Source organism: Carya illinoinensis, chromosome 4 (assembly GCF_018687715.1).
Source record: "Carya illinoinensis cultivar Pawnee chromosome 4, C.illinoinensisPawnee_v1, whole genome shotgun sequence".
Taxonomy (NCBI): Eukaryota; Viridiplantae; Streptophyta; class Magnoliopsida; order Fagales; family Juglandaceae; genus Carya; species Carya illinoinensis.
Window position 1 is genome coordinate 4,672,292 of NC_056755.1, and position 25,199 is coordinate 4,697,490.

The 25,199-nt window shown below is 37.4% G+C and overlaps 3 protein-coding genes across 3 annotated transcripts; 1 reads left to right on the plus strand and 2 right to left on the minus strand.

Moving 5' to 3' along the window:
* Positions 1–1,502: 1,502 nt before the first annotated feature.
* LOC122307704 (basic leucine zipper 43-like) lies at positions 1,503–2,379 on the minus strand. Its single transcript, XM_043120755.1, has one exon. It carries the CDS (start codon positions 2,240–2,242, stop codon positions 1,649–1,651), a length of 594 nt encoding a protein of 197 aa, XP_042976689.1. The 5' UTR covers positions 2,243–2,379; the 3' UTR covers positions 1,503–1,648.
* Positions 2,380–11,186: 8,807 nt separating this feature from the next.
* LOC122307479 lies at positions 11,187–11,882 on the plus strand. The gene is made up of 2 exons (XM_043120380.1): positions 11,187–11,427; positions 11,569–11,882. Exons 1-2 carry the CDS (start codon positions 11,187–11,189, stop codon positions 11,880–11,882), a joined length of 555 nt encoding a protein of 184 aa, XP_042976314.1.
* Positions 11,883–16,585: 4,703 nt separating this feature from the next.
* LOC122307480 (E3 ubiquitin ligase BIG BROTHER-related-like) lies at positions 16,586–17,647 on the minus strand. The gene has a single exon (XM_043120381.1). It carries the CDS (start codon positions 17,645–17,647, stop codon positions 16,586–16,588), a length of 1,062 nt encoding a protein of 353 aa, XP_042976315.1.
* Between the last annotated feature and the right edge of the window lie 7,552 nt (positions 17,648–25,199).

The following is a 25,199-nucleotide window of genomic DNA, read 5'->3' on the forward strand; positions in this document are numbered from 1 at the left end:
AGATGTAAGAAACACAACATTAACAATAACATTATAATAATAACTTCATATGAACTTTACTGATTCTACTTTATTAATGTTAAAAATTTCTAAAGTAGTCTGTAATGCTGGTTTAGGCAATTTTATCTTTAAAACTTTTTAAATTTATAAAAAATTACTATTTAAAATGATGATTTTTTTTCATTTAATAAAGAGTCAATATATACATCCATACTTAAAAACTACATATAGAATTTATCTTTACGGAAGTGAGTTGGTTTTGGGTTATATACCACTTCGCAATCACCAAAAACTAACCCCCAAAATTGAGGGGAGAGAGAGAGAGAGATTTTGATGCGTAGTCTCGTGAATCTGTTCATCCCCTGATGAGACAAGAATGCGAAATGCACTATGCCACTATCAGACAATTAACTCCAGTCATCAGCAAGAAATGTCAGGGGGCTCAAGTCAACGTCCCGTAAGTAAGGCTGGGGCTCTAATGATGGGATCATGGGAGTCCCATCGAGCATGGTTAAGACCCAATATCTAACATCTCCCACTTACATTCTTGCTTAGTGGAAATGACATAATACTTGATTCTTTTCTTCTTAAAGCATCTTGTTATGCAAACAAACGACTAGGACAACATCTTAAAAGCATCTTGTTATGCAAACAAACTACTAGGACAACATCTTAAAAGCATCTTGTTATGCACTACACTCGCATGATTGTATCAGGCTAACCATCTTTGTTCTACCCTGACATCTCCTTCAAAAAATTTCACACAAATTTTGAAATGTACAACATCAGAAATGAAAGGGATCTGTAATGAACAAGATTGCTAAATTAAAAAAAAAAAAAGGAAAAAAATTAATGAGAAAAGAACATAGAGGCTTTTAACCCTGCAGGTCCTGCTAGAAAATAATAGCAGTTTATGATTTGTTACCCAAACACAGCTCTGCTGGACCCAACCCGAGTCAGAACATAGAAGAGATCGCAAAAATGAAAAATAATTTCGGATTGCATTCTGTCAAGGGTGTTCCTCAAAAGTACCGAACAGTATTGGGACTTAAGTGGATAGTTTTTCCAAATATTTTTCATTTTATTGTAATTTTTGTTTTATTTACCAACACCCACTCCACCACCTTTATTTCTGTGTCAGGTCCAACTTCCCCAACACCAAAAGCCAGTGGTTCCTCTCTCGTACACCGACAAAATTAATGCCACATTTTTTCCACAACAATGCGTGGAATTATTTTTAGTTTTTCTCAAATGCTTTTCACATGCTAGATGCATATCCATCTTTAATGGTTCCAGTTTCAGATGATCATCATCAGTCCATCTTCGATGTTTCTTGAAATAATTTCTAGGAAAGTATCATGTTAACGTCTCTTTTTGGATTCCAAACAGGCGTGCAAACTACTGCAGGCAAGCTCAGATTTTTAGCTGTATGAGCAGCTTTAATTTTATATGGTGATGGAAAACAAGATTCAAGTCTGTTTAAATTTGTAAAGAACCTTGGAAGACATTAAAATGCTCAAAACATGTTATTGCCAATTTTGGACGATCTGTATGGCTTAAATGAAAGGCAAAACTGGTTAACTTCCATACAAATTTAACAGAAGAACCAAAACGAGAAAGAGGGTAATAGTAAAACTTCTCATCCATCTTAACCAAGCAGATCCATAGAACTTGAGATAGACTGGTTCGAGGACTCAGTTCTGAGGTAAGTTGTGTCGTAGGGAACATCTTCCAGGTCTCTTAAAGTAGGGAAAGAGGATTTGAGTTCCATGTCAGTGAGCATTTGGCGAAGTCCTGAAGTTTCCTCTTTGAGCCGAGCATTTTCTTGAAGCACCCGGTCCTGGCACTCGGAGATATGATTCAGCTTATCTAGGAGCTGATGGTTTTCAGTCCGGAGCCAAACCACCTGCGACCAGAGCTCGTCTAGGTGCTTCTGCTTGCGCATGCGTGAACGACGCGCTGACTCTCTATTAGATATCATCCTTCTCTGTTTCCTCTCGTTGATAAGACCCAGTTGTTGCTCATCAGCTTCATCAGAAGTTGAATTACTGCTGAAAGATGATGATTGTGGATTGAATTCGTGAGCTTGAGGGAACTGGAAATTGTATAATGGGCTAGGGAATTGGCCGTTAAGTTGAAGTACTGCGGGCGTGCAACTCTGAGACATGCTGAAGTGAGGTGGGTATGGAGCTGCGTTTGAAGAGGCTAGATAATGGAGGGCTGAAACCTCACAAGGCTGCATGGCTATAGAACCTGGTTTAAAAAAATAAAAATAAATGCAGGGTCTATTTGGAGGGAAGGTGAAGAAGATATTGTTTTGCAGTGTTAAAGGGGCCGAAGGAAAGCGTGAGTAGAGCCTGCGTTTTATAGGATGGAATATTGGCCCCCACTCTGAGCAACTGTGTGGAAAGTTTCTTAAATCACAGACCATTGCAATATCATGCAGGCCATGATCTTCCTTTCACGAGGCATTTACATTGATGTTGCTCAGATAAAAGAATAGTGGTATTACATGGATGTATGCATGATCCTCTGCAATGATGCATATATCATGTTAGTAGTTACATGTACCATGCGTGCCATGACGCCAATATAAAAACAAATTAAGGGACTTCGATTGTGTTGTGGATAATCATTTTGAGATCAAAGAGATGCTTGCATCAGAGAGAGAAATAAGCAGTTTTATTGTGGGGAGTACAATTATTCTGATGTGAGAATGTTTTGGCAAAATAAAGCTAGGGCAGGAGAGATATGGAGTTCAAGAGATCAATCTAGAATAGAAAAATGTTGTGATTCATCTTATATGTTGTCATCTTCAGTCATTTTCGTTGATACGACGAATTTTAAGCGACTTTCTGTTTAAGTAATTGATATAGAAAACCGTTCAAAATGTGTTTTATCAGTAAGTATAACTGATCATGACAAGTATTTTAGAAAAATAAAAATAACAGGCATGATTTTTCAACACTTCAACTCACAGCCAATAGGTCCACTTGACAAGTGAGGAATGGAAGGAGGATGTTAGGGGAATGGCAAGCTCTGTTCTATATCCATAACTACGAAATATTATATGGGTTTGATGACTCATCCACCACTTCTATGAGACCACAGCACTGTACTATATCCATAATCAAAGGACTTGATCACCCTGATTTCCTCTCTCTCTCATACTTAGGTAATAATCATAGTCGGAGGACTGCTAATGAGTGTTGTACTAGTGTAGAAATTGCCATAAAATAATGTTAAGCAAGTTCATTGTGAGCCCCACAGTTGTTCATTCTTGCAGGAATGGGTAACGTATGATGGAAACAAGAATATTGGCCAATATTAATGCCATGTATTTTTTTTTTGTCAAATTGTGAAGTAGGATGAAAGTGAAATTGGGGTGACGTGAACCTTTACCAGATATATGTCAATTTCTGATCAGGCTCGATTTGGCAATATGCAGATAGCTATTCTAGAGAAAAATCATTGTTTCTGAAAATCAAAATGGTCATCACCACCAAGGACAGTGAAATATTGAAATGGGATCCATTCAATTTCTATATTCAGATGAATATGTACTTTGAAAAGCCAGTTCCCACGAACAAGACTTCCATTAGAACACTCGTTTGGCTGGGAACCTAGGAATATCAACACCACAGTCCAATATCCTATCAGAATCAAAAGAGGACTCAATAAAAATTCAACGCCTTTACAAAAAAAGCAAATTACCATTTACATCACAACAGAACTAGGTAAATTAAACAGCCCTTTCTATCTCTTGGGAGATCTTCAAACAACAGGAACTCCCAAGAAGCACTGCCCCTTGCCCTCATCTTTGCTTAACAGTCTGCAATTTGATTTATTTTTCTATATATGTGCCCCTCAACTGTACATTTAAGCCTTTACAACAAGCCAAAAACGTACTGATCCAAAAAGTCAAACAACGACCAATGCATCTGAACCTTTCAAGACAGTCAGTTAGCACCAAGGAATCATACTCCACTTCAACATCAGCAAAATGAAATCCAAGCCTGCTTTAGGTCTGAGCCGGCTAAATCAAAAACTGCAGCCTAGTTATTGCATCATAAGAGAATTCATATCCACTTTGGAGACCTTTATCATAAGCTCAGCAGAAAAGGACTTGCTCGATCGATCCTATTAGTTGATAGTAAAACAAAAGGATGCTGAGTGGCCAAATTGTGCTAAGTGGTGGCTCCTTGTTTGTCCAAGTTGTGCTATTTTAATCAAGAGTGGCCAGTGGTGTTGATCTCAATGTCACTTCTGTTAGGTTATTTTAATGATCTGTGTGGTACGTACAACAATGACAAATGCTAACCATAATTTTTACAAGAAAATTAAAGTGAATCCTGAGAATCTGTCCTGATTATATTTTCTTAACCGCATTTTATTTCTCAAGTACTGTTAGATGTTAAAATTTAGTTGCTACAAATAAAGGTTTTATATCAAGATTTGTTGAAAGCTTTTGTAACCATAGCTTGCACTATGAAATTCAAGTGAACTTGATCGCTGTCAATCTGGTTTAATTACTTATGTAATTTCAGTCAGTTCAGTGGCAAACCAAAAGCATATGAATCCATGAACCTTGGTTGAGTTTTGGTAGAGCTGCTTTATTCATAAACATGGAGACGATCAATAACTGTGGTCTTGGCCATTCATCTTGGTAGAAAAATATTTCTATATGGTGGTGGGAATGGAAAGAGAGAATGGGTGTACTTTGAAATGCAGTCTTCCACTAAATGAAAAGCTTTCTAATGCATCCAGAGCCAAAAGCCTAGTGATGCAAATGCTCTCTCTCCACCTGATGTAGGGTCTGGTTGAGTGGACTGAATGGTCAACATTATCATTAGACGGATTTGGACTCCTCTTTCTTCCTGTCTTCTGATTGTTCTTTTCTAGCCTGCTCCATTTTTTTTTTTCCCCTCCATTTTCATAAATTGCTTTTTGCTTGGGGTTCGAATCTTCGAAACCTACGTCAGTCCTTCCCTGTTATTACTTGCACTTGTGGAGTATACCATACAAATAAATCACTTTAAAAGATCAATATTGTAATAGATAACTGGTACGAAGAGAGACAAAATTAACTCGTAAAAAAAAAAAAAAACTTAGACATAGTTTCATATAATACGTTAGATCTACTTTATAATAAAAATAGTTTTATTATCTATCATATAACATCAAACTACGTTAATTTATTGATTTACTTTTATAAAAATTTTTTACGACTAAAGTATTATTCATTGCGATAACAGGACGTTCCAAGCTTATAATTGACCCCTAGCTGCCATTACAAGCCCAACACTTCATCCACTTGCATATCTTATCGGAATAAGATTGTCTGCAAATTGCAATTACTTCTTTTACTATTATATTTAACATTATAAAAACCACAATGGTAATTAGAAAATATCCTATTTCAACAAGAGAAATACTTTAATCATAAATAGATTACACAGAAGTAATTTTACAAACTGAAATGATTTCATGTGATTCATCAAATTGCAAAATAGATTTAAAACATCATATAAAGTTATATTAGTTTATGAAATTACTTTTTTATATAATTTCTTTATGACTATAGCCGTCTATCTTTCAACAACCATAAAGATTCTGATCCTATAATTTACCCTTCATATTGGCCCTACTCCATCACTGTCATCCATGATAATGAAAATTATAGTTTTTTGGAAAAATAGATACCTTAGCAAGGGGCAGTGCCCTGGAAAAAGGTCGGCCTCGTGCAAGAACGGGAACTTTGATTGAACCACTACCCTTTTCGTACAAAACATTGAACAACCCTCCAACAAAAACAAAACAAGAAAAAAGAAAACCAGAACAATAATTTCAACAAATGACGCAGAAAAGGCTGGGGTTATGAGAAAAACAGGGGGCGCATGATAGATGTGACCCATGGGGGCCCTTGCTAACGAGGGCGCGTGGGTGCTTAGTGCACCACCTTCTAGCCCTATTGCTCTGTCTGTCTGCTTATATTAGCCTCCAAGATTCTCTCTCTCTAGGACTAAGGTTTCTCTCTATCTAGCTCTAGCACAACTTTTATGTTTTGGAGGCTTTTTCTGCTTCCCCCACCCGTTGAGGGAGCTGGCCGCATTTTTATGAAGTTGTTCTGATCACTTGGTATACCATGCGTGCACCCCACTAAGGCAACCCTAATCAATCTTCGATGATTGTGAATACAATTTACTTACGAGGAGATGAAGGTCTCATTATCCAATGAATCATATATATGATTAAGGGTTGATTAAGGTTTGTTAAAATCAGGATTATGAAGAGACACCCTTATACTTTTATCGTAAATGTAGATCATGATAATCAATGGAATTATATAACAGCTAATAGTTTATATATATCATATGGGAAATGGTTGGTCAACCTGTATGTTGTTCTTTTATAGTTTGTAATAATAAAATGAATGGTGAAGTCGTAGGTTATAATTACCACCTTCATGGAAATGTTCTCTCTTTTAATTTAAAGAATAAAAATAAAACTCTTAGGAATTGACTCAAGTGGTAATTGAAGGTATGCTCCCCAAGTATAAGGTTCAAATCTCCTTCAATGCAAAAAAATCTCTAAGAGCCATCGGACTGTAAGACTTTTTCCTTGAATTACGTGAGGCAAATTTGCAGAAAACTCCTTATCAAAGGCCGACATTCTTCCAGGGCACTGCCCCTTGCTAAGATAGCTTCCATCATTTCTCCTTTTACTACCACTGTTGTTTATGCAAATAAAATCTCTTTCTCGGCCAAATGAATGAACTGCATGCGCCCGATCGAGCAGGCAGCCAAAGGTCGAAAGGAAGAACAACGTACGGTGTTGGGGTCTTACCAGCTCATGAGAGGTTCGATGATTCGATCCCCTGCATGCACTGGGGCCTTGGTGCCCTAAAAATAATTGCCTTTGATGCAATGTGCATATCTGCATTTATGTAATTGTATAAGGTGCTAATGCATTAATTTTAGAGTAAATTAAAGCAACCCACATTTATATAAAAACTCTACTTACGTACGTACGTACTTAACGTAAGGTCTTGTTCCACTAACAATGTGGATAATAAAGGTATTGATCAATTATTCTAAACAAACTAGGGTTATAACAATTCACGTCCTCACCTTGATTTTTTAATGTTAATGTTATTGCTGTTGCATGTAGCTAGCTAGTTGTCTAGTGATGTCTATGGTCTTAGACTACCCTACAAAACAATAATTCCCAGAAGAAATATAAACCTTTTTAACATGTTTTTAATTAGTAGGGTAATCATTTAATTATTTGATATATGCAATCCATATCTGCATTTGTACAATGATACAAAGGTGGTGGTGCATATATATTATATATTTAGAGTAAGAATATAATTTCAGATGCAGAGAAACGTACAGTTCTCTGCCTAATTAATATGTACTAATTAAAATGATGAGGTCATGACTCATGAGTTCTCGATCCACTGTCTAGCTATTATATGTATACTAAAGGTGTTGGAGTATTTTAAACAAATTAATTAGGCTTAACAAAATTGCATGTTCTCGATCATGACCATTGTTGTCCTCACCATCTGTGTTTGGGTACTGAAAGTATTTCAAGTATTTTTAACATATTTCACTACTATTTATTACTTTATTATTACTTTTTACCTACTTTTTTACTACTATTTAATATTATATTATTACTTTTCATATACTTTTTCATTACTATTCACAACACTTCTCACTAATATTTCAAATGCGATCTCAAGATTCCAAACAACGTTAAGTACCTCAAGTGTTTCATCCATTAATATTAAAAGAAGCACTTTCTTAAAACCACCCAACCTTCTTTAATTTAAATTAGTGTAACACAAAGATAATGAGCTATTAGTTAACATATTCAATACCAAAGCAACACAAATATTAAAGAGAAGAAAACGATATTTGCCCAACATTAGATAAACAAATTAAACGATTGACAGTGTACGTACGTAGTATCATAAATTTTGTTTTTTAAGAATATATTTTTTCGGACTGCTCTCTGACAAAAAAATATTTGGCATTACTTCTCTTTTGTTTTTGTCACGCTCTTTTGGATTCCAGCTATGGCTATTTTTTTTTATTTTTTTTTTTTTTTTGGGGAGTTATGGCTAGCATGTAATAAAACAAGGTTTGAGGGTTCTGATACCATTGCCATTATTATTATTGGTAAGATTAAGAATGGATTGTCATTGTTCGGAATAAAACCCTATTCTTGTCAAATGAATTCCACTTCCTTTGAAGATTCTCAAGCTTAATATTGACCATGCTTCAAAAGGTGATCCTGGGTTAGCTGGTTGTGGTGGCGTTCTAGGTTTCAATAATTGTTTTATCATTACTAATTTCTCTTGCTTTTTGGCATGGATGTGGGTATCAACACGTTTGCATAATTGTATACATGAATGATAGGGGCAGTATAATTAATTTCACCTTATAGATCATGTAAAGGATCAATATATTTATAGAGAAGTAGTACAATTACAAATAGATCCTATAAATATAAATTCACAAATTAACATAATTTCTATTAATACATTAGATGTACTTTACCATAAAAGTAATTTTAATTTTAAGTTTACAATTAATTGTGGTTAAAGTATTAATTTCTATTTTTCTTTTACAAATGTCCACTAACGTAAATTTTGTATTAAAAAAAGATTAGGCGTAGGCTAGCAGATGATCATAATGAGTGCTTAGTTAGGCAAAAGCAGAAGAGGAACTTTTCTTTAGTGAATATATTATTTTTAAAGCATAAAAATGAATTATCTAGGAGGGCGAACTTTTGTGAAAAAGGTGAAACATCAAATTATTAATCTATATATCTCGAATATCCTCTAGTTAGCCGTTATCTTTGAATTTCAAAAAATAATTTTATTACGTATAAGTAAAATTGCGTATTAATTTGCATATTAATATTGATTTTTTTATATTTAAAATTTAAATTAGTATTATTTTTAATAAAATTTACTTTTTAATCAATCATATTAAATTAATATACATATTAATATTAAGTTATGATTGTAATTAGATTTTTTTTTTTTTAAATCATAAAGAAAAAAGAGCTGCATAGGTTGGAGAAAAGGACGGGGGCAATAATGCAATGTACGTGAGAGCTGTAACCTGTTAGGGTTTATGTAGGGTACGTAAGTTGGGTGGCTAGGAATGGAACCATCAAATTGCAAATAATTTAGCTAGGCACTCAAAAACAAACAAACCCAAAGACCAGACCACAGCACACCAAGTTGTCACCAATATTGCCACATTTTCTTCCCACAATTTTCAGTCTCAAAATGATTGAAGTAATAACGATCACTAATAATTAGGTCCCACATTCGTAAAAAAAGAAAAAGAAAAAATCTCTTTCGAATCATATGGGTTTGGGAAGTCTGCAGAAAAATGTCATAAGGGCCACATACATACACACATAATTGAAAATCTAGAGAGGGAGTGAGTGCTTCGTTTGATTGCCTTCGTGGACGCTGTGAGCCATAAATATATATAAAAAACTCCCTCCAATAATGAAAATGACAACTTTGTTTCTTTGTATTTTTGTGCTTTTTGTAATGATCAGTATCATCAGTGACGTTGAAACAGATGGAGAAGTGGGTGGATTAACTCTGTGTAGAGTGATCATGTGAGGCTAGAAAGAAATTTTACTGAAGGGATTTTCTCGTCTTTAAATGGGATTAAAGACAATCTGTGTTAAGAGGGATCAAGCAAGCAATTTGATCAATTCCATGCGGCATTAATCCTTAATCGGATTGTATATCTTTTTTTTAATCCAATAATATTAGTGATTTCAATTTATTAACTTAAGAACGTTAATTTAACATGCAATGGTAATATGTGAATAGTGGGGCCGAACATCACCCATGTACTTGGCAATTGTGTTGCAAAAGAAGGAAAAAGATAAAGCATGCACATCAGAGGCTAGGAGTTAGGATGGCCAAAGAAATGGGACGATGTTGGGGGAGGGCATGAAATGATCCGACAATGTTTACTGGGGTGACATGAGAATATCACACGAATACGACAATTTCAAAGATATCAAATATTGGAGTAGTTAAGTTGCCGGTAATCAAAATCAAACTTAATGCAACATGATTAGCGGACTGATGTTCGAAGCATGCAAGATAGCATGAACAAAAATGGTTGAACATCATCATCCATGCATGCTTTTTGAATGGGTGGAAAGGAGTACTACATGCCCATCTAGACATATGCATGTGAGTTATATATATATATATAGCTAGAAAAGTTTTTTTTTTTATTATTATTAGGATGGATGAAATCAAATCTATAGATTTAAAAATTAAAATCTATTGGAGGAAATTTCTTTGTGCCAGACATCTAGAGCTTTGTGGTTAAAAGAAATGGATCGATGTACGAAGTTTTTCCATAAGTGCCTAACTCTCATAGGAGAACAAATAACATTGAAATGCTAAATATAGAGGGTGTGGCTTGTATGGAGACCCCTATGATTTGAGACCATGTTTCTGATTTTTTTGAACATTTGCTTACTGAACAAAAGCGGTGGCGGCCAAAGCCGGATGAATTGCCTTGTTCACTTTTACTAGACATGTCATTTCATCTAATCATTACAATTTTTTTAAATTCTCACACAAAATAAAATAAATAATTTAACTTTTTCAAATCTCAATGAAAAAATAATATTAAAATAATATATTTTAATAATATTTTATTCAGCTTTCAACTTTAATCTCAACTCATCTCATCTCATCTATAAAAACAAACGAGATCTATTTTGAGTCAATTGAGCAGCATACTATCTCTTGGTTGGAGAGGCCCTTTTAGGAGGCGGAGGTTTATTAAGTGGTGAGGAAAATGGTAAAAAACAAAGCATCAAGTCCAAACGTTTTTATATGAGATTCTTTCAATCATGTTGGGAGGTGGTGAATGATGATTTTAATGAAGGTACTCCAGGAATTTTTCTCGATGGGTAAATTTGAGAAAAGCCTTAACATCATGTTTATTGCACTGATTCCTAAAAAGATTGCAGAATCATGGTAAAAGACAAAGCATCAAGACCAAACGGTTTTTCTATGAGATTCTTTCAATCATGTTGGGAGGTGGTGAATGATGATTTTAATGAAGATATTCCAAGAATTTTTCTCGGTGGGTAAATTTGAGAAAAGCCTTAACATCATGTTTATTGCACTGATTCCTAAAAAGATTGCAGCATCGAAGGTTAAGGATTTTCGGCCTAATAGTTTGATGACTGGGGTCTACAAGATAATTTCTAAGGTGCTTGCAAATCGCCTGGAGAAGGTATTAGGAAAAATCATCACAAAACCTCAAAATGCATTTGTAAGGAGCAGACAAATTCTAGACTCGATTCTCATCGCCAATGAATGCATAGATAGTAGACTAAAATCCACCAATACAGGTATCTTATGCAAGTTAGATATGAAGAAGATATATGACCACGTAAATTGAGACTTTATACTCTACCTACTTGGGAGGTGTGGTTTTGGGGAGAGATGATGTTCATGGACCAATTGGTGCATATCAACGGCAAAATTTTCAGTTTTGGTGAATGAGAGTCCAGTTGGTTTCGTCAACAACTCCCGAGGCCTAAGACAAGGAGATTCATTGTCCCTACTCTTCTTCGTTGTGGTTATGGAGGCACTTAGTAGAATGATCTCAGTTGTGGTCCTTAATGGCCTTGTGATTGGATTCTCGGTTGGTGACTCTAATAGGGGTACTCTTACCATTTCTCCATTTGTTGTTTACACATTAATATTTCGTGAGGCAGGCCAGAATCAGGTTCAGGCACTAAAGGCACTTCTACTCTATTTTGAAGCAGCATCAAGTTGGAAAGTGAACTCTGACAAGTCATAGTTAGTACCAGTTGGCAATGTTCATAACATCCACTACCTGGCTAACACTCTTGGATGTAAGGTTTCATCTCTCCCTTTGCAATACCTTGGCCTCTTGTTATCAGCCGCCTCAAGGGCTAAATATATATGGAATACAGTGATTGAGAAAATAAAACGTAAATTAGCTAGTTGGGACTTATCCAAATGTGACAGGATCACCTTAATCAAGAGCACATTGTCTAATTTACCAACATATTTCCTTTCTCTATTCCCAATTCCAACAAGCGTGGAGAAACGGATTGAAAAACTTTATCTTGATTTCTTCTGGAGTAGCATGGGGGATTAATTCAAATTCCATCTAGTTAATTAGGATAAGGCATGCTCCACAATCTCATCTAGTGGTTTGTGAATTAGAAATCTAAGGATTTTTAATCAAGGCCTTACTTGAAAAATGACTGCGACAATATAATATAGAATCGGAAGTCCTATGGAAGTTGGTGATTGATTGCAAAAATAGAGGAGTGTCGGGGAGTTGGTGCACTAGAGAGGTAAGAGGAGCTTATGGGATGTGAGTGTGGAAACACATTAGACAAGGTTGGGGGATTTGTATTCGTCACACTAGACTTGTGTTGAGAGATGGTTCTAGAATAAAATTCTTAAGTGACTTTTGGTGTGGGAATAATGCCTTAAATGAATCATTTCCTTCAGTTTTTCATACTCCAAGTGAGAAAGAAACTTCAGTGGCTGATCTAAGGGTCAATGGAATATTAACTCTAATAGGGCGGCCCAAGACTGAGAAGTTGGTAGCTTTAAGGAATTTTTTTAGTCTCTTGCATTCCATGTCGCAACCGAGCACTCTAGGTGTTGACTCGCTATAGTGGGTACCTGCAGGTTAAGGCACATTCTTGATTCGCTCTTTCTATAAGTCTCTTACTAAGTTGCAAAACATTCAATTTCCATGACAAAACAAGGCACCTCTTAAAGCGGCATTTTTTGCTTGAACATCTCTAGGTAAGACTTTGACAACGGATAATTTGCAAAAGCGCGGTGTGATCATAATAGATTAGTATTGCATGTGTAAGAAAACTGGCGAGATCGTCAATCATCTCTTACTGCATTGTGAGCTTGCTAGAGCACCATGGGATGAAATTTTTCACAGATTAAACTTAGCTTGGTTTATGCCCGCCTCAGTGATAGCGTTCCTGGTCAACTAGACAGCACTGGAAGGTATCCCACAAATCAAAGTTGTGAAGAAGATAGCTCCTATCTATATGATGTAATGTTTGTGACGTGACCGAAATGATCAAACATTCAAAGGCAAGGAGCCCACAATAAAGAAACTTAGATTTCTTTTTATTAGAACTTTATTTCTATAGGCCTTAACGGTAGATTTTAATGGCCGTGATGTTCATGACTTTCTTGTATCTTCTGTTTCTTCCTAGATAGATACTATCTCTTGTATACCATCTTATGTACTTGGATTATATCTATTCTTATTAATACAATCATTTACTTATATATTATAAAAATAATAATAATATATAAAAATTTTAAAAAATAAAATAAAATAAGAAGAAGAAGAAGAAGAAGAAGAAGGATTTAACTACTACTTTGACCCGCCCGCCATTGATATATAACATTGACCTTCCTCCATTTCACTCCCCTACATTACTCCAAATTAATTACTTGCGAAGTTGATCCACTCCATTTAATTACTTGTTTAGTAAGGCCTGGGGACAAAATTCCTTTTAATTTGTACCCCATTATGCTTTTGTAACTTTGTCATTATCTGTTTATCGACAATTATATCATTCCAAACCAGAAAGTTCTGCATAAATATATAATTTCTCTCAAGAAAGAACTTAAACGAGCCGTGTTCGTGATCCCTCCCAAAATGTGGTCTGCCGTATTGAGTCGAGGAGGGTGACACAGTCACTAACCTAAAGTAATGCAGTTCATATGTAATAAATACCATCGTTGACGTTCCTGTACGGGAACTTTTGGAGATTCAACCCAACGATTGCTCAGCTAAACAATTGAGCCTCTCAACAAAAACTGCAGCTTATTATAAAGAGCCTTATTAGTTTTTTTATACCCTCCCAAACGTCCTTAATTATCCTCCTAGGCAAACACGTGGAGGGGCTAAGCTAATGAGCCATTTACCTGGTGCTTGACCGTTGAACTGGGATCCTCGCTAAATGGCTCTAAGTATCCCGCCTCTGTACATGTATATATTAATCTCCATTACTGATTGTTGTCTTACTCTTACTTTTCTTAGGACTCTTAAGCAAAAGTCCTTGATCTACTATTAGCAGCTAAAGGATAAAGGAAGGAAGTATGCTTACTGTTTTTTTTTTTCAAAGAATGCGGTCGATTTAGCTCCTTCCCTTCCACTGCATAGCTACGCCTACTATGAGCCCTCTGTCCCGCACAAGACCAGCTAGCGTGGTTCAATGGTTCCACTTATCAGCTTTCTTTTTCTTTCAATAGTTATGAGATTTCAAAATCTCGAAGCCCAAGACTCGGAAAAGCTAGAAAGTGACTCTCAGACTCATTAGCAAACGCAGCTGACTGATATCTCTCATTTAAGAACGAGATCTTTTGCTTGCCCCCATCTCTAAAGAGGCATAAGCGCTTCACTCGATAGGGGATGGGATTCATTCACTTGCATTCCTACCGATCAAAAAGAAATTCCTTCACTTGCAATCCTGCTAGCACTACAAAAACTCCAGTCCTAACACCCTTACTACTGCTGTGCAACCTTTTAACCATATCCTATCAATATCCCATGATGTGGCATGAAGGGATTATTGGACAGGTAATACATAACAAAGAGTTTTTCAATCATTTAATACCACATTACCATATCATGAGATAATGAGAAGATGATAAACAAAGGGATGCTGAGTTTCTTATATATATAAATGTAAGTTCAGTTCCATCCCAATCTTGATGTCTCAACACAAAAGACTTATTTCATGTGGAGAAACTAACGTACTCAACACCAGGTAATGGTAGTGACAACAGCAAGGATATAAATGCTACTTGTAATATAAAACGCTGAGAAACCAACAGAATTTTTTTTAATAGGTATGAAACCATCAGAAAATTCTGTAGAAAGTACGTACTTTTTGAATAAGAATGGTAGCCCATATTTCTTTCCACCCAACTAACCATTAAAAAAGATTAATCTATAAAAAGACAGACCTAGTCCAGCCTAAATCCAAATTCATGCAAGAACAAATTGAAGGTTCGTTATTAATAAGACTGTGTTTACTTATCAAAAAAAAAAAAATCTCCCAAGTCATTCTACTTTTGAATTCACTAAAGTCTCTGAACTGAAAATTAGATAGAAGTCAACATGCATTGCTAATTCTAAATTCTGTTCTTCCCCAGTACCACCTACCTACCAAGAAGCACTTTCAAATGATTTGATGGCACAGACAAAAAAACATGATGAGTTGATGCCTGATGTTAATTTTTTTTGATAGATCTACATTAAAAAGCAAAAGACACAAACAGATGTGCCAGCATTAAAAAGGGCCTGAGAAATCAAAGGAGAGATTAGGATGAAGTTCAGGCGAGTGATACTGGCGAATTCAATCTCGCAAGGTTGTATAAGAACAATCTGACTGGAACCGTAGATGGTACCAGTCAAGATAAGCAAAAAGAAAAAAAAAATCACAAAAAATAAAGTTGTTTTCAGCAAAAAACAAAGAAAAGAAAAGGCAACACTAGATGTTGCCGATTGTAACCCAAAAAATTATATTGAAATCATATGGAGCCATTGAAAACATTTAAAGGAGTTATAATATATGTAATCTGGGTACATACCGACATAGGACCACCATGTGGTGTCCAAATCAGAGGCCACCTCCTTGCCACCATGGGATGGCCTATATCAGGACACCCAATGGTGACCCTTTTTTGGCCAGAGCCATTATTCCCGCTTTTTTTTCCCCTCAAATCTTTTTTCTTACTTTTTTATATAAAAATATATTTTAAATTTCTTGAGTTTAAATTATTATTATTATTGGTTTTAAAAAAAGATGGAACTCAAGTAGGGCAGAGCAGAGGAGATGATTGGCCAGAAATTCCTTTCAATTATGCTCTAACCTCATATTCGAACACTGATTTGAACACTGGGATGGACGTTGAAAGTCAATTCATATTAGACATTATAGTTTCGAGTGGATAGCTGAATTTTCCCTAACAACTATTCAAACCATAACCTAAGTCATTTGGGAGAGAAGCTCCAATACAACTCCTACAAGCTTCTGAGAGACTACTGACAAGATTGGTATAAGCAGCTTAAGAATCTCTGGTTAACCATGATAATAGGACCACTGGCACAACAACACAGATGGACATAGAAATTGAATCACAAATCAAAGGCTTCTCTCGATGAACACAATCAAATCTCAATGTGTACAAATTTCGGTCAGAAGCACCACTAAAACTCAAATTGTCATTAAAAGGCAGCTTTTTTCCATGACAACAAAGAAAATATTTAATAGTAATATGTAAATAGTTATATAAAAATTAAATACATAAAAATTAAAAACCATTACAAGCTTCGTTCTCATCAATTCAGAAAGAGATGAGACAATATCTGGGAAAAAAAAAAAAAAGGGTATTTACTTGGTGAAAAAAATTAAGCAAGTAGCTAACCTGTAAGCCCAGCCCCTCAGGACGCAGCTCCCCGCAGCCACCACCACCAACCCTCTACCAAGGATCCTCGGTGGGCAACTCATACCGACAAACGGGACAGGTGTTCCTTATGCTCAACCACGGCACAATGCAGTCCCCGTGATAGTAATGAGAACACGGAAGCCGCCTCACCTTCTCTTTCACCACAATCGAATCCTTGCAAATTGCGCAAACCACAGTGTTCCTCAGTAATTCCTCCACCGTTAACTCCACAGTGGGAAGACTCTCCACAAACCTTTTCGCCGCCGGAGGGTTACCCGTTTCAATCTCCATAACTCGCCTGAAAACGGCATCAAATTCAGCCGCATCTGCATCACTTTCACCCTGAAAAGCTGCTAGGAACGAGTCCGAATCCCCATCAAGTTCACGCTCTAACCTCATATTAGCACCTACAAGAATCTCCCACTCAAGATTTCGCACCTCTACTTCTTCTTCGGAGGAAGCTACCGAAAATTCTTCGACCCCCTCGACCATTATGCTTAAGTTTTCTCTCTGGTTAAAAACGCCGTCTTCCACTTCCTCCCATTCGAAACCCTCTGGAAGGAAACCCTCAAGCCCACTCCCCTGCTCCTCCAAACCAAATCTGTCCCCACGAATATTAGAATCCACGGAACTGAATTCCGTATCCCGATCCGACTCAGAGTCGTGCCCAGCAATGCAGAGACCATCGGTACTCGAGCACTGCGTATCGACATCGAGTTTAACTCCAAAACCCAGCCACTGTAAATCCTCTTCGTGATCGTGGCCTAATTCATCACAAATTCCGAATTCAAACTCCGAAAACGGATCGGAGACAGAGCCGGGTACGTCCAAAGCGTGTAAATCATCATCATCATCATCATCATCATCATTAGAGTGATCCACTTCCTCAAAGAGGTCGTTGAGGAAGTGGCCCACATCGCGGTCCGAGCCGAATCCTAAATCGGAGAACCAGTCCGAGTCGTAGCTTTGGGAATCGAAGGGATTATGGTCGGTAACGGGGCAAAAAATGGTGCCGCGGCGGGCGAGGTGATCGCGGGTTTGGGAACGTGTGTTCGGGTCCGGTTCTGGGAAGGTAAGCTGGTCGGACTGAGACATGGTCGAATCAAGAACGGAACTTCAGAAATCAGCAGGAAATTTGGGGATATTAATTACTAGGGTTTTTTATTAGGAAAGCATGCGTGGGGCTGGAGTGCTTCATATAGTGGGCGGTTTGGAATCTGTGCGATCAAAATGTTTACCCTTTAGATCCAAGCCAAGCCCACCTAATTTTTCAAAAAAATAAATATATAAATAAATCAACCCTCCCTCTTCACCACTTTGTTTTATTTTTAGAAAATTCAGACATTTTGTGAAAATAATTTTGAGTTTCCCATTTAATTTTAATTTCAGATTTCTATTTTTTTTGTAAATTATAAAAATAACCGGATCTCTATCATTATCATACAATTTTAGATTAAGCATTCATTTGGTGGAATGAGAAATAGACAATTTTATTATAATTGGTATTAAGACTGTTAACTTGATATACAGATTTAAGTACTCGGCTATATTCAAACCCGGATTCGGTTGCATAATACAGCCTAGATAACCGCTCAGGTTAACCCGAGCTATTACTCGAAAGCATCCAAATTTTGAAATCAAGGTTGACCAGACTTTAGAGGTCAATCTACTCTCTTTTACAAAAATCAAGGTACAACCTGAGTTGTATACCGTGTAACAAAATAAACCCAAATTGTGGGTAGTGGGTTTTAAATACAGTAGCTGCCTCATATACTTGTACCCGCCTCCAAATATGAGCGGGTGGGCAATCCAATTATCAGAGGTTACCCGGGTTGATAATCGCCTCCAAAATCCGGTTATTTGGGTTCCATTCAGGCCTAGACAAAAGGGACGCAGATGAACAGTACTAGTGGTATCATAATCTCCCACAAAATCTCTGAATACATAACTATATTGTTATTCTCAAAGATATACATCACTAACTTGACTGGCTTACGACAAAATTACTATAGGAGAGGGAGAGAACGTGCACTCGGTTGCAAAAGAGAGATGATGGACAAAAGAGAAAAGCTTACAAAAACATCTCTAGGATTTGCAAGGAAAAACTCTTGGACAAAAGTCAGAAATGGCAAGTTTGTTGTTGAACTATTATATAGGCTATGACTGAAATCAGAAAGACGAGCATTGCCATCAAAACATGCTTAAAGTTGAGAATTCCTGCATCTATTCTCCTCACTGTCTCAAACTCTGGTGTAGAATCTGCAGATCCCACTCAAGTCTTACCAACAGTAATATTTTCCCAAGTCGTGTCCCACTGAAAAAAAAAAAAACAAATTCGGAGGAAGCACTTCAGAAGAACAAAGTTCAACTTCCAAAAAAGTAAGATTTCACAGAATGAAATTTTCATTAAAATAGAATGCAAAGGAATAAAAATATTTAAAAGAACATGAGAGATTATGGAGATTTCTGATATCTTAACATCATGAGTTTCTGAATACATAGCTCCTATTGTAGTCAATAAGAAATTAACTCTCTTTTTAAATCTTTATGAAATGGTCAGGAGCAAAAGAATCAATCTTTGGCTCCAAATTTCCAATCCAAGATCCATTGCACCTCATGTAGGACAGTTGGGAGATGACCAAGTGTGGACTCAACTTTGACAGGAAATAAAAGAGAGCACCTGAGATTGGGCATCCTAACATTTTGATCCGTGGATTTAATATGGATCCACCCTCAATCTGTTAGTCTTGGGATGGAGAGCAGGTTCACCTACCTAAGTAGGCGGATTAGGGCACCTAGGACTTATTCGAAAGGGCTTTCAAATGCTAACATGTTTTTTCTTCGGGTGGTGAGGAGGAGGGAATGTATAATTATGAAGGTGGAGTTCGGATTAAAGATTTTAACACTGTTAGGATATGCTATGCTGTCAAAGTGGATTTAGACCGCAGCGCCGTATGTAGCCTCCCTCTATTTAGCAGCGTTGACTAGCCCACCTATATATATAATCTGAACTACTACAACTGTATAGTATTACAAATATTACAAATAAAAGATGGATTGTTTGTACGTTGACATCCCCCCTCAAATTGATGCCCGTAGATCAACAAGGATCAATTTGCTACATAGAAAGCAATGTTGATGACGAGTGAGAACCTTGGTAAAAATATTAGCAATTTGTAATTCAGTAGAAACATGTGGAAGAGTGATAATACGAGCTTCAAATGCTTCACGGATAGAGTGACAATCGACTTCAATATGCTTCGTGTGCTCATGATAGATAGGATTGGCCGTGATCTAAATAGCACTCGTATTATCAGCATGTAGAGGTGTGGGATCGGTCTCAGAAAAATATAGCTCAGCAAGCATACCTCGAAGCCAAATAATTTCAGAACAAGCTAAAGACATCGCTCGGTATTCAGATTCTGTAGATGACTTAGAAACTCGATCTTGCTTCTTACTCTTCCAAGAGACCAATGCATTACCTAAGAACACACACCAACCAGTGATGGAGCGACGTGTATCCGCACAACCAGCCCAATCAGCATCGCTATAAGCAGCCAGACGAGTCGAGTTGCCGGCTGGGAAGAATAAACCACGAGCAGAAGTGCCATTAACATATCGTATGATCCTACGAACAGCAGCCAAATGAAGATGACGAGGAGTCTGAAGAAACTGACTGACTTGCTGTACAACAAAAGAAATGTCTGGTCTAGTAATAGTGAGATAAACAAGGCTACCCACCAACTTTCGATATAAACTAGGATCAGAAAGTAAGTCACCCTCCTCTTTGTGAAGCTTGACATTTAATTCCATAGGAGTATCCATAGAAGTAGCCTCCTGTAGACTAGTTGTAGCCACCAAGTCACTAGCATACTTATGTTGATTGAGTGAAATACCAGAGGGACTACGATGCACTTCAAGACCAAGAAAATATGTGAGAGATCCAAGATCTTTTATATGAAAGGACTCTAAGAGATGAGTCTTGAGCTGGCCAAGTAAGACAGAATCGGAACCAGTGATTACAATATCATCAACATAGACTAAAAGAACAACAATACCCATGTCTGATTTCCGAAGAAACAATGAAGTATCATACTTGCTCTGCTTGAATGAAAATTGTAATAAAGTTGTGCGGAATTTATCAAACCAAGTCCTCAGAGCCTGTTTGAGACCATAAAGAGAGCGACGAAGCTTACACACATGTGAAGTCGGAGAGCTGAACAATCCCGGGGGTGGCTTCATATAAATACACTCTTTAAGATCCTCGTGAAGGACAGTATTCTTAACATCCATCTGATGTAGTGGCCAATCACTGGAAGTAGCAAGAGCTAGAATCATATGAACAATAATCATTTTAGCTACAGGAGCAAAGGTCTCTTCATAATTGACATCATATTCTTGATTATTCCCGAGTGCAACAAGCCGAGCTTTGTAACGATCTAAACTTCCATCAGATTGAATTTTGACTGAATAAACCCATTTGCAACCCAGAAGAACAATGGTGGGAGGACATGGCTCAATGTCCCAGGTATGGTTGGCCTCTAAAGCGTCAATTTCTTCTTGCATAGCTTGTCGCCAACAATCATGCTTGACAGCTTGTGAGTAGGATGTGGGAATATCAAAATTGGATAATGTAGTAGTAAGAGCAGAAGCAAACCACCCATACCTATCCGGAGGTACTGATACTCGAGAAGAGCGACGTACCAAGTGCTCTGAAGATGCTGCAACTGATTGATCCTGGAGCATGGTAGGATCAGATATTGGTTGAGCCACCGGAAGAGACTGTGAGTGGGAGCGTCTTGTATACACAATACCTGGTTTAAAATGGGAGCTGACTAGATGAAAATCTGAGAACTGTTGTTCAAAAGATGGGAGGACCATAGTAGAATAAGAAGTTATAGAAGACACAGGAAATAAATGTTGATTTTCAAAGAAAATAACATTCCGAGAAATGCGCGTACGATGTAAAGTGGGATCATAGCAAACAAATCCCTTTTGACACACATTATATCCCAAGAATGCACATCTAACAGATTGAGCAAATAATTTATGTCGCTCATGAGGAGGTAAATGGACAAAACATACACAACCAAAGATACGAAGATTATCATAACTAGGTTGTTTAGCAAATAAGCGGAAATAGGGAGACTCCATATGTAAGACTTGAGAAGGTAAACGATTAATCAAGTGAGTAGCAGTTTTCAGAGCCTCAACCCAGAACATGGATAGAACAAATGATTCTAACAAGAGTGTACGTACCACATCAAGAAGATGACGATTTTTGCGTTCGGCTACTCCATTTTGTTGGGGAATAACAGGACATGAACGTTGATGAATAATACCTTTAGAAGCCAAGAATGCCTGAAACTCAGCAGACAAATATTCACCACCAGAATCTGTGCGTAATGTCTTAATAGTCGTAGAGAATTGATTGTCAATATACGCAAAAAACTCAGTGAAAGTACGAAAAATCTCAGATTTAGAGCGAAGAAAATAAACCCAAGTGAATCTGCTATAATCATCAATGAAAGTCACATAATATTTAAATTTTTCACGTGAACTAACTGGGGAAGGTCCCCAAACATCACTATGGATAAGATCAAAGCAGTGAGAAGCTCTACTAGCATGCAACGGAAATGGAAGAATTTTACTTTTACCAAGTTTACAAGAATCACATTGAAGAGATAAAGAAGAACGTTCTTCATTATCAAGAAAACCCGAGTGCAATACATGAGATAAAATCTGAGCATTGGGATGACCTAAACGACGATGCCACATCATACTCAGAGCTGGAACATTATGACAAGTAAAGGACTTAATAGACGAAACTGAAGAAAGTAGTGGAACAGGTAAAAATAGTGGAAATAAACGCCCCACTTTAGGTCCCTTCGCGATCGGCTTCCCCGTTACCTGGTCCTGTACAACACATCCATCACCAGAAAAGTGAACAGTACAATTGTTATCAACTAATTAACCAACAGAAATAAGATTTGTGAAAAGTTGAGGAGCAAGAAACACATCAGTAAATTGAGAAGAGGCATCTCCGATAGCAGCTATTGGCAAGGCACTACCATTAGCAGTCTGAATGGCAGATTGACCAGCATAGGGCCGAACATGACATAGAGCAGTAGGAGTATTCGTCATATGATTAGAAGTACCCGAGTCTACATACCATAGTTTAGTTGTATTTTTACCTTGAAACCCCATTGCAGATAATGCCGAAATTAGCATTTGTTGCACCATTTCTGGTGTGCAGTAATTTGTTGCAGGAGGTGCAAGATCTGAGGAAGCACCTGAGGAAGAGCCATGTGCTACAGAAGTTTGAAATGCTTGAGCCTGACGATTCTGGAGACGTATACGACAGTCTTTGATAATGTGACCCTTCTTCTTGCAATAAGAACAGTATTTCTTAGGACAATTAGTAGCAATATGCCCGTATTCCTTGCAGCAGAAACATTGTAAGGTGCTAGAATGAACAGGCGGTCCTCGTCGTTAAGCAGCATAAGCCATAGGAGGGAACCCGGAACTTCCATGAGAGTGTTCCAGAGAAGCTTGAGTACTGAGCCTTTGTTCTTCACGAAGTAACTCACCAAAACAAACATCAAGAGAAGGAACAGGCGAGCAATTCAGCAGAGAAGATCGAACAGATTCATACTCGGGGCGGAGTTTCATAAGAAACTGATCACGACAACGAATCTCGTGAAGGCTTTGAATAGTGGAAAGAGAGGCAACAGGAATATCTGCAGTAACTAAATCAGAATATTTGTTCCAAAGAGTCAGAAACGCTGAATAATAATCTTGGATGGAACGATTGTCATGTGAAAACAGGGCAATCGTATGTTCTAACTGAAAACGACGAGCACCATTATCTTGATGATATACTTTCTTTAAGTAAGTCCACATGAATTGAGCGGTACGATGAGGCCGTAAGTGGGTGATAATATGTGGCTCAACTGAGCCAAGAAGCCAAGACATAATTCGAGCATCAAGCACATCCCAATCCTTGGATTTATCAGGATTAGATGCACAATCAGTGCCATCAATATGCCCCCAAAGATCTTTTCCTTTAAGAAAAAGTTCAAACTGAAATGCCCACGTAGAATAATTATTTCCCGAAAACTTAGTACATACAGGTACGGAGTCCATGTTAAAAGTCGAAAATATAAAAAAAATTAAATCCGAGAAGAAGATTAAATGGAACCCGAGACAAGACTAATAAATTATATCCCACGGCAAACCCACAAAAAAAAAAGTGACCACGGTTAAAAGGCTAAGACACTAGAAAGTTGAAATAAAGTAATTGTGGCCGACCAGGAAAAAAAAACAACTGAGAATGACAGAAAAAAAAACAACCGAAAATGATGAGCAACCGAGAATGACAAGCAAAAGGAAGGCAACAGAGAATAGCTAAAGACCGAGAATGGCTAAAGACCGAAAAACCTGAGACGTGAAGGAAGATCTGAAACGTGATGAGCAGCAATAGCACCGGGTTACTGCAGAGCACTGGAGTGATCAATCTTGACCGGAGGAGATTACAAGACAAGGACTGAGGAGCGAACAGAGTTGACCGAGAATCTGAAACCGTGTTGTTGCAGAGCACCGGGTTACTGCAGAGCACCGGGTGGATCGATCCTGACCGGATGGGTTTCCTAATACAGGTTTCCTAATACTGTAGAGCACGGGCTTGATTTGCTGGAACCGTGTTGCTGCAGAGCACCGGGTTGCTGCAGAGCACCGGGTGGATCGATCCTAACCGGATGGGTTTCCTAATACAGGTTTCCTAATACTGCAGAGCACGGGCTTGATTTACTGGGGAAATTCCCGAGCTGCAGATCACGGCCAGATCCTAGAAGTTCTGCAGAGAACTGTCGACAGCCTCAAAGGACCACAATACTAGAGATAGGCCGAAAAAATTCAAGAAAGCTCCGATACCATGTCAAAGTGGATTTAGACCGCAGCGCTGTATGTAGCCTCCCTCTATTTAGCAGCGTTGACTAGCCTACCTATATATATAATCTGAACTACTACAACTGTATAGTATTACAAATATTACAAATAAAAGATGGACTGTTTGTACGTTGACATATGCTAGTGTACTTCTAATATCCACCAAGAAAAATAAATTCATGGTGCCTGTGATTGCACCAATGGGTGGATGTAAATCCATCAAGCTCTGATGTATCAGAGACTTACATCTGTGCATGCAATACATGTAAATAACTTAACCCCGACCCCACTAATGTGTCCTCCTACTTTGAACCCAGATGCATGGAAATTCTCACTTTTAAAAAAAAAAAAAAATTATGCCCTGACAAGAATGGAATTTTCAAGCATAATTAAAAGAAAAGAGACCCACAATTAGAAGCATACAATCCTTTTTTTATGAGTTAGATGTACATAAATAAACAGGAAGTATTTGAAAAACATAATTTGCAAGCTTTTGAGAGTCCCCACTTTTTTAAACAAGACAGGTGGTGAACTTTCTTCGGGCAAACAGATGATTCATAACAAGGTTTGGTAAAATATTTGTGTATATCAAACTGTTATCTTTCCATCGCTTCAGGATTCATGTATTGAATCCCAAATTGGGATATCAAGGGTTTTTTGCGTTGGGTTGAGGTGGGATAATGTTGTGACACGTATTTTA

What these genes read in the sequence shown, in the direction of transcription:
- LOC122307479 (XM_043120380.1), top strand. Translation starts at nt 11,187, where the DNA reads ATGTTTATTGCACTGATTCCTAAAAAGATTGCAGCATCGAAGGTTAAG. An exon ending in ACTAAAATCCACCAATACAG is followed by an intron (nt 11,428 to 11,568) that starts GTATCTTATGCA and finishes CAAAATTTTCAG; the next exon opens with TTTTGGTGAATGAGAGTCCA.
- LOC122307480 (XM_043120381.1), bottom strand. Translation starts at nt 17,647, where the DNA reads ATGTCTCAGTCCGACCAGCTTACCTTCCCAGAACCGGACCCGAACACA.
- LOC122307704 (XM_043120755.1), bottom strand. Translation starts at nt 2,242, where the DNA reads ATGCAGCCTTGTGAGGTTTCAGCCCTCCATTATCTAGCCTCTTCAAAC.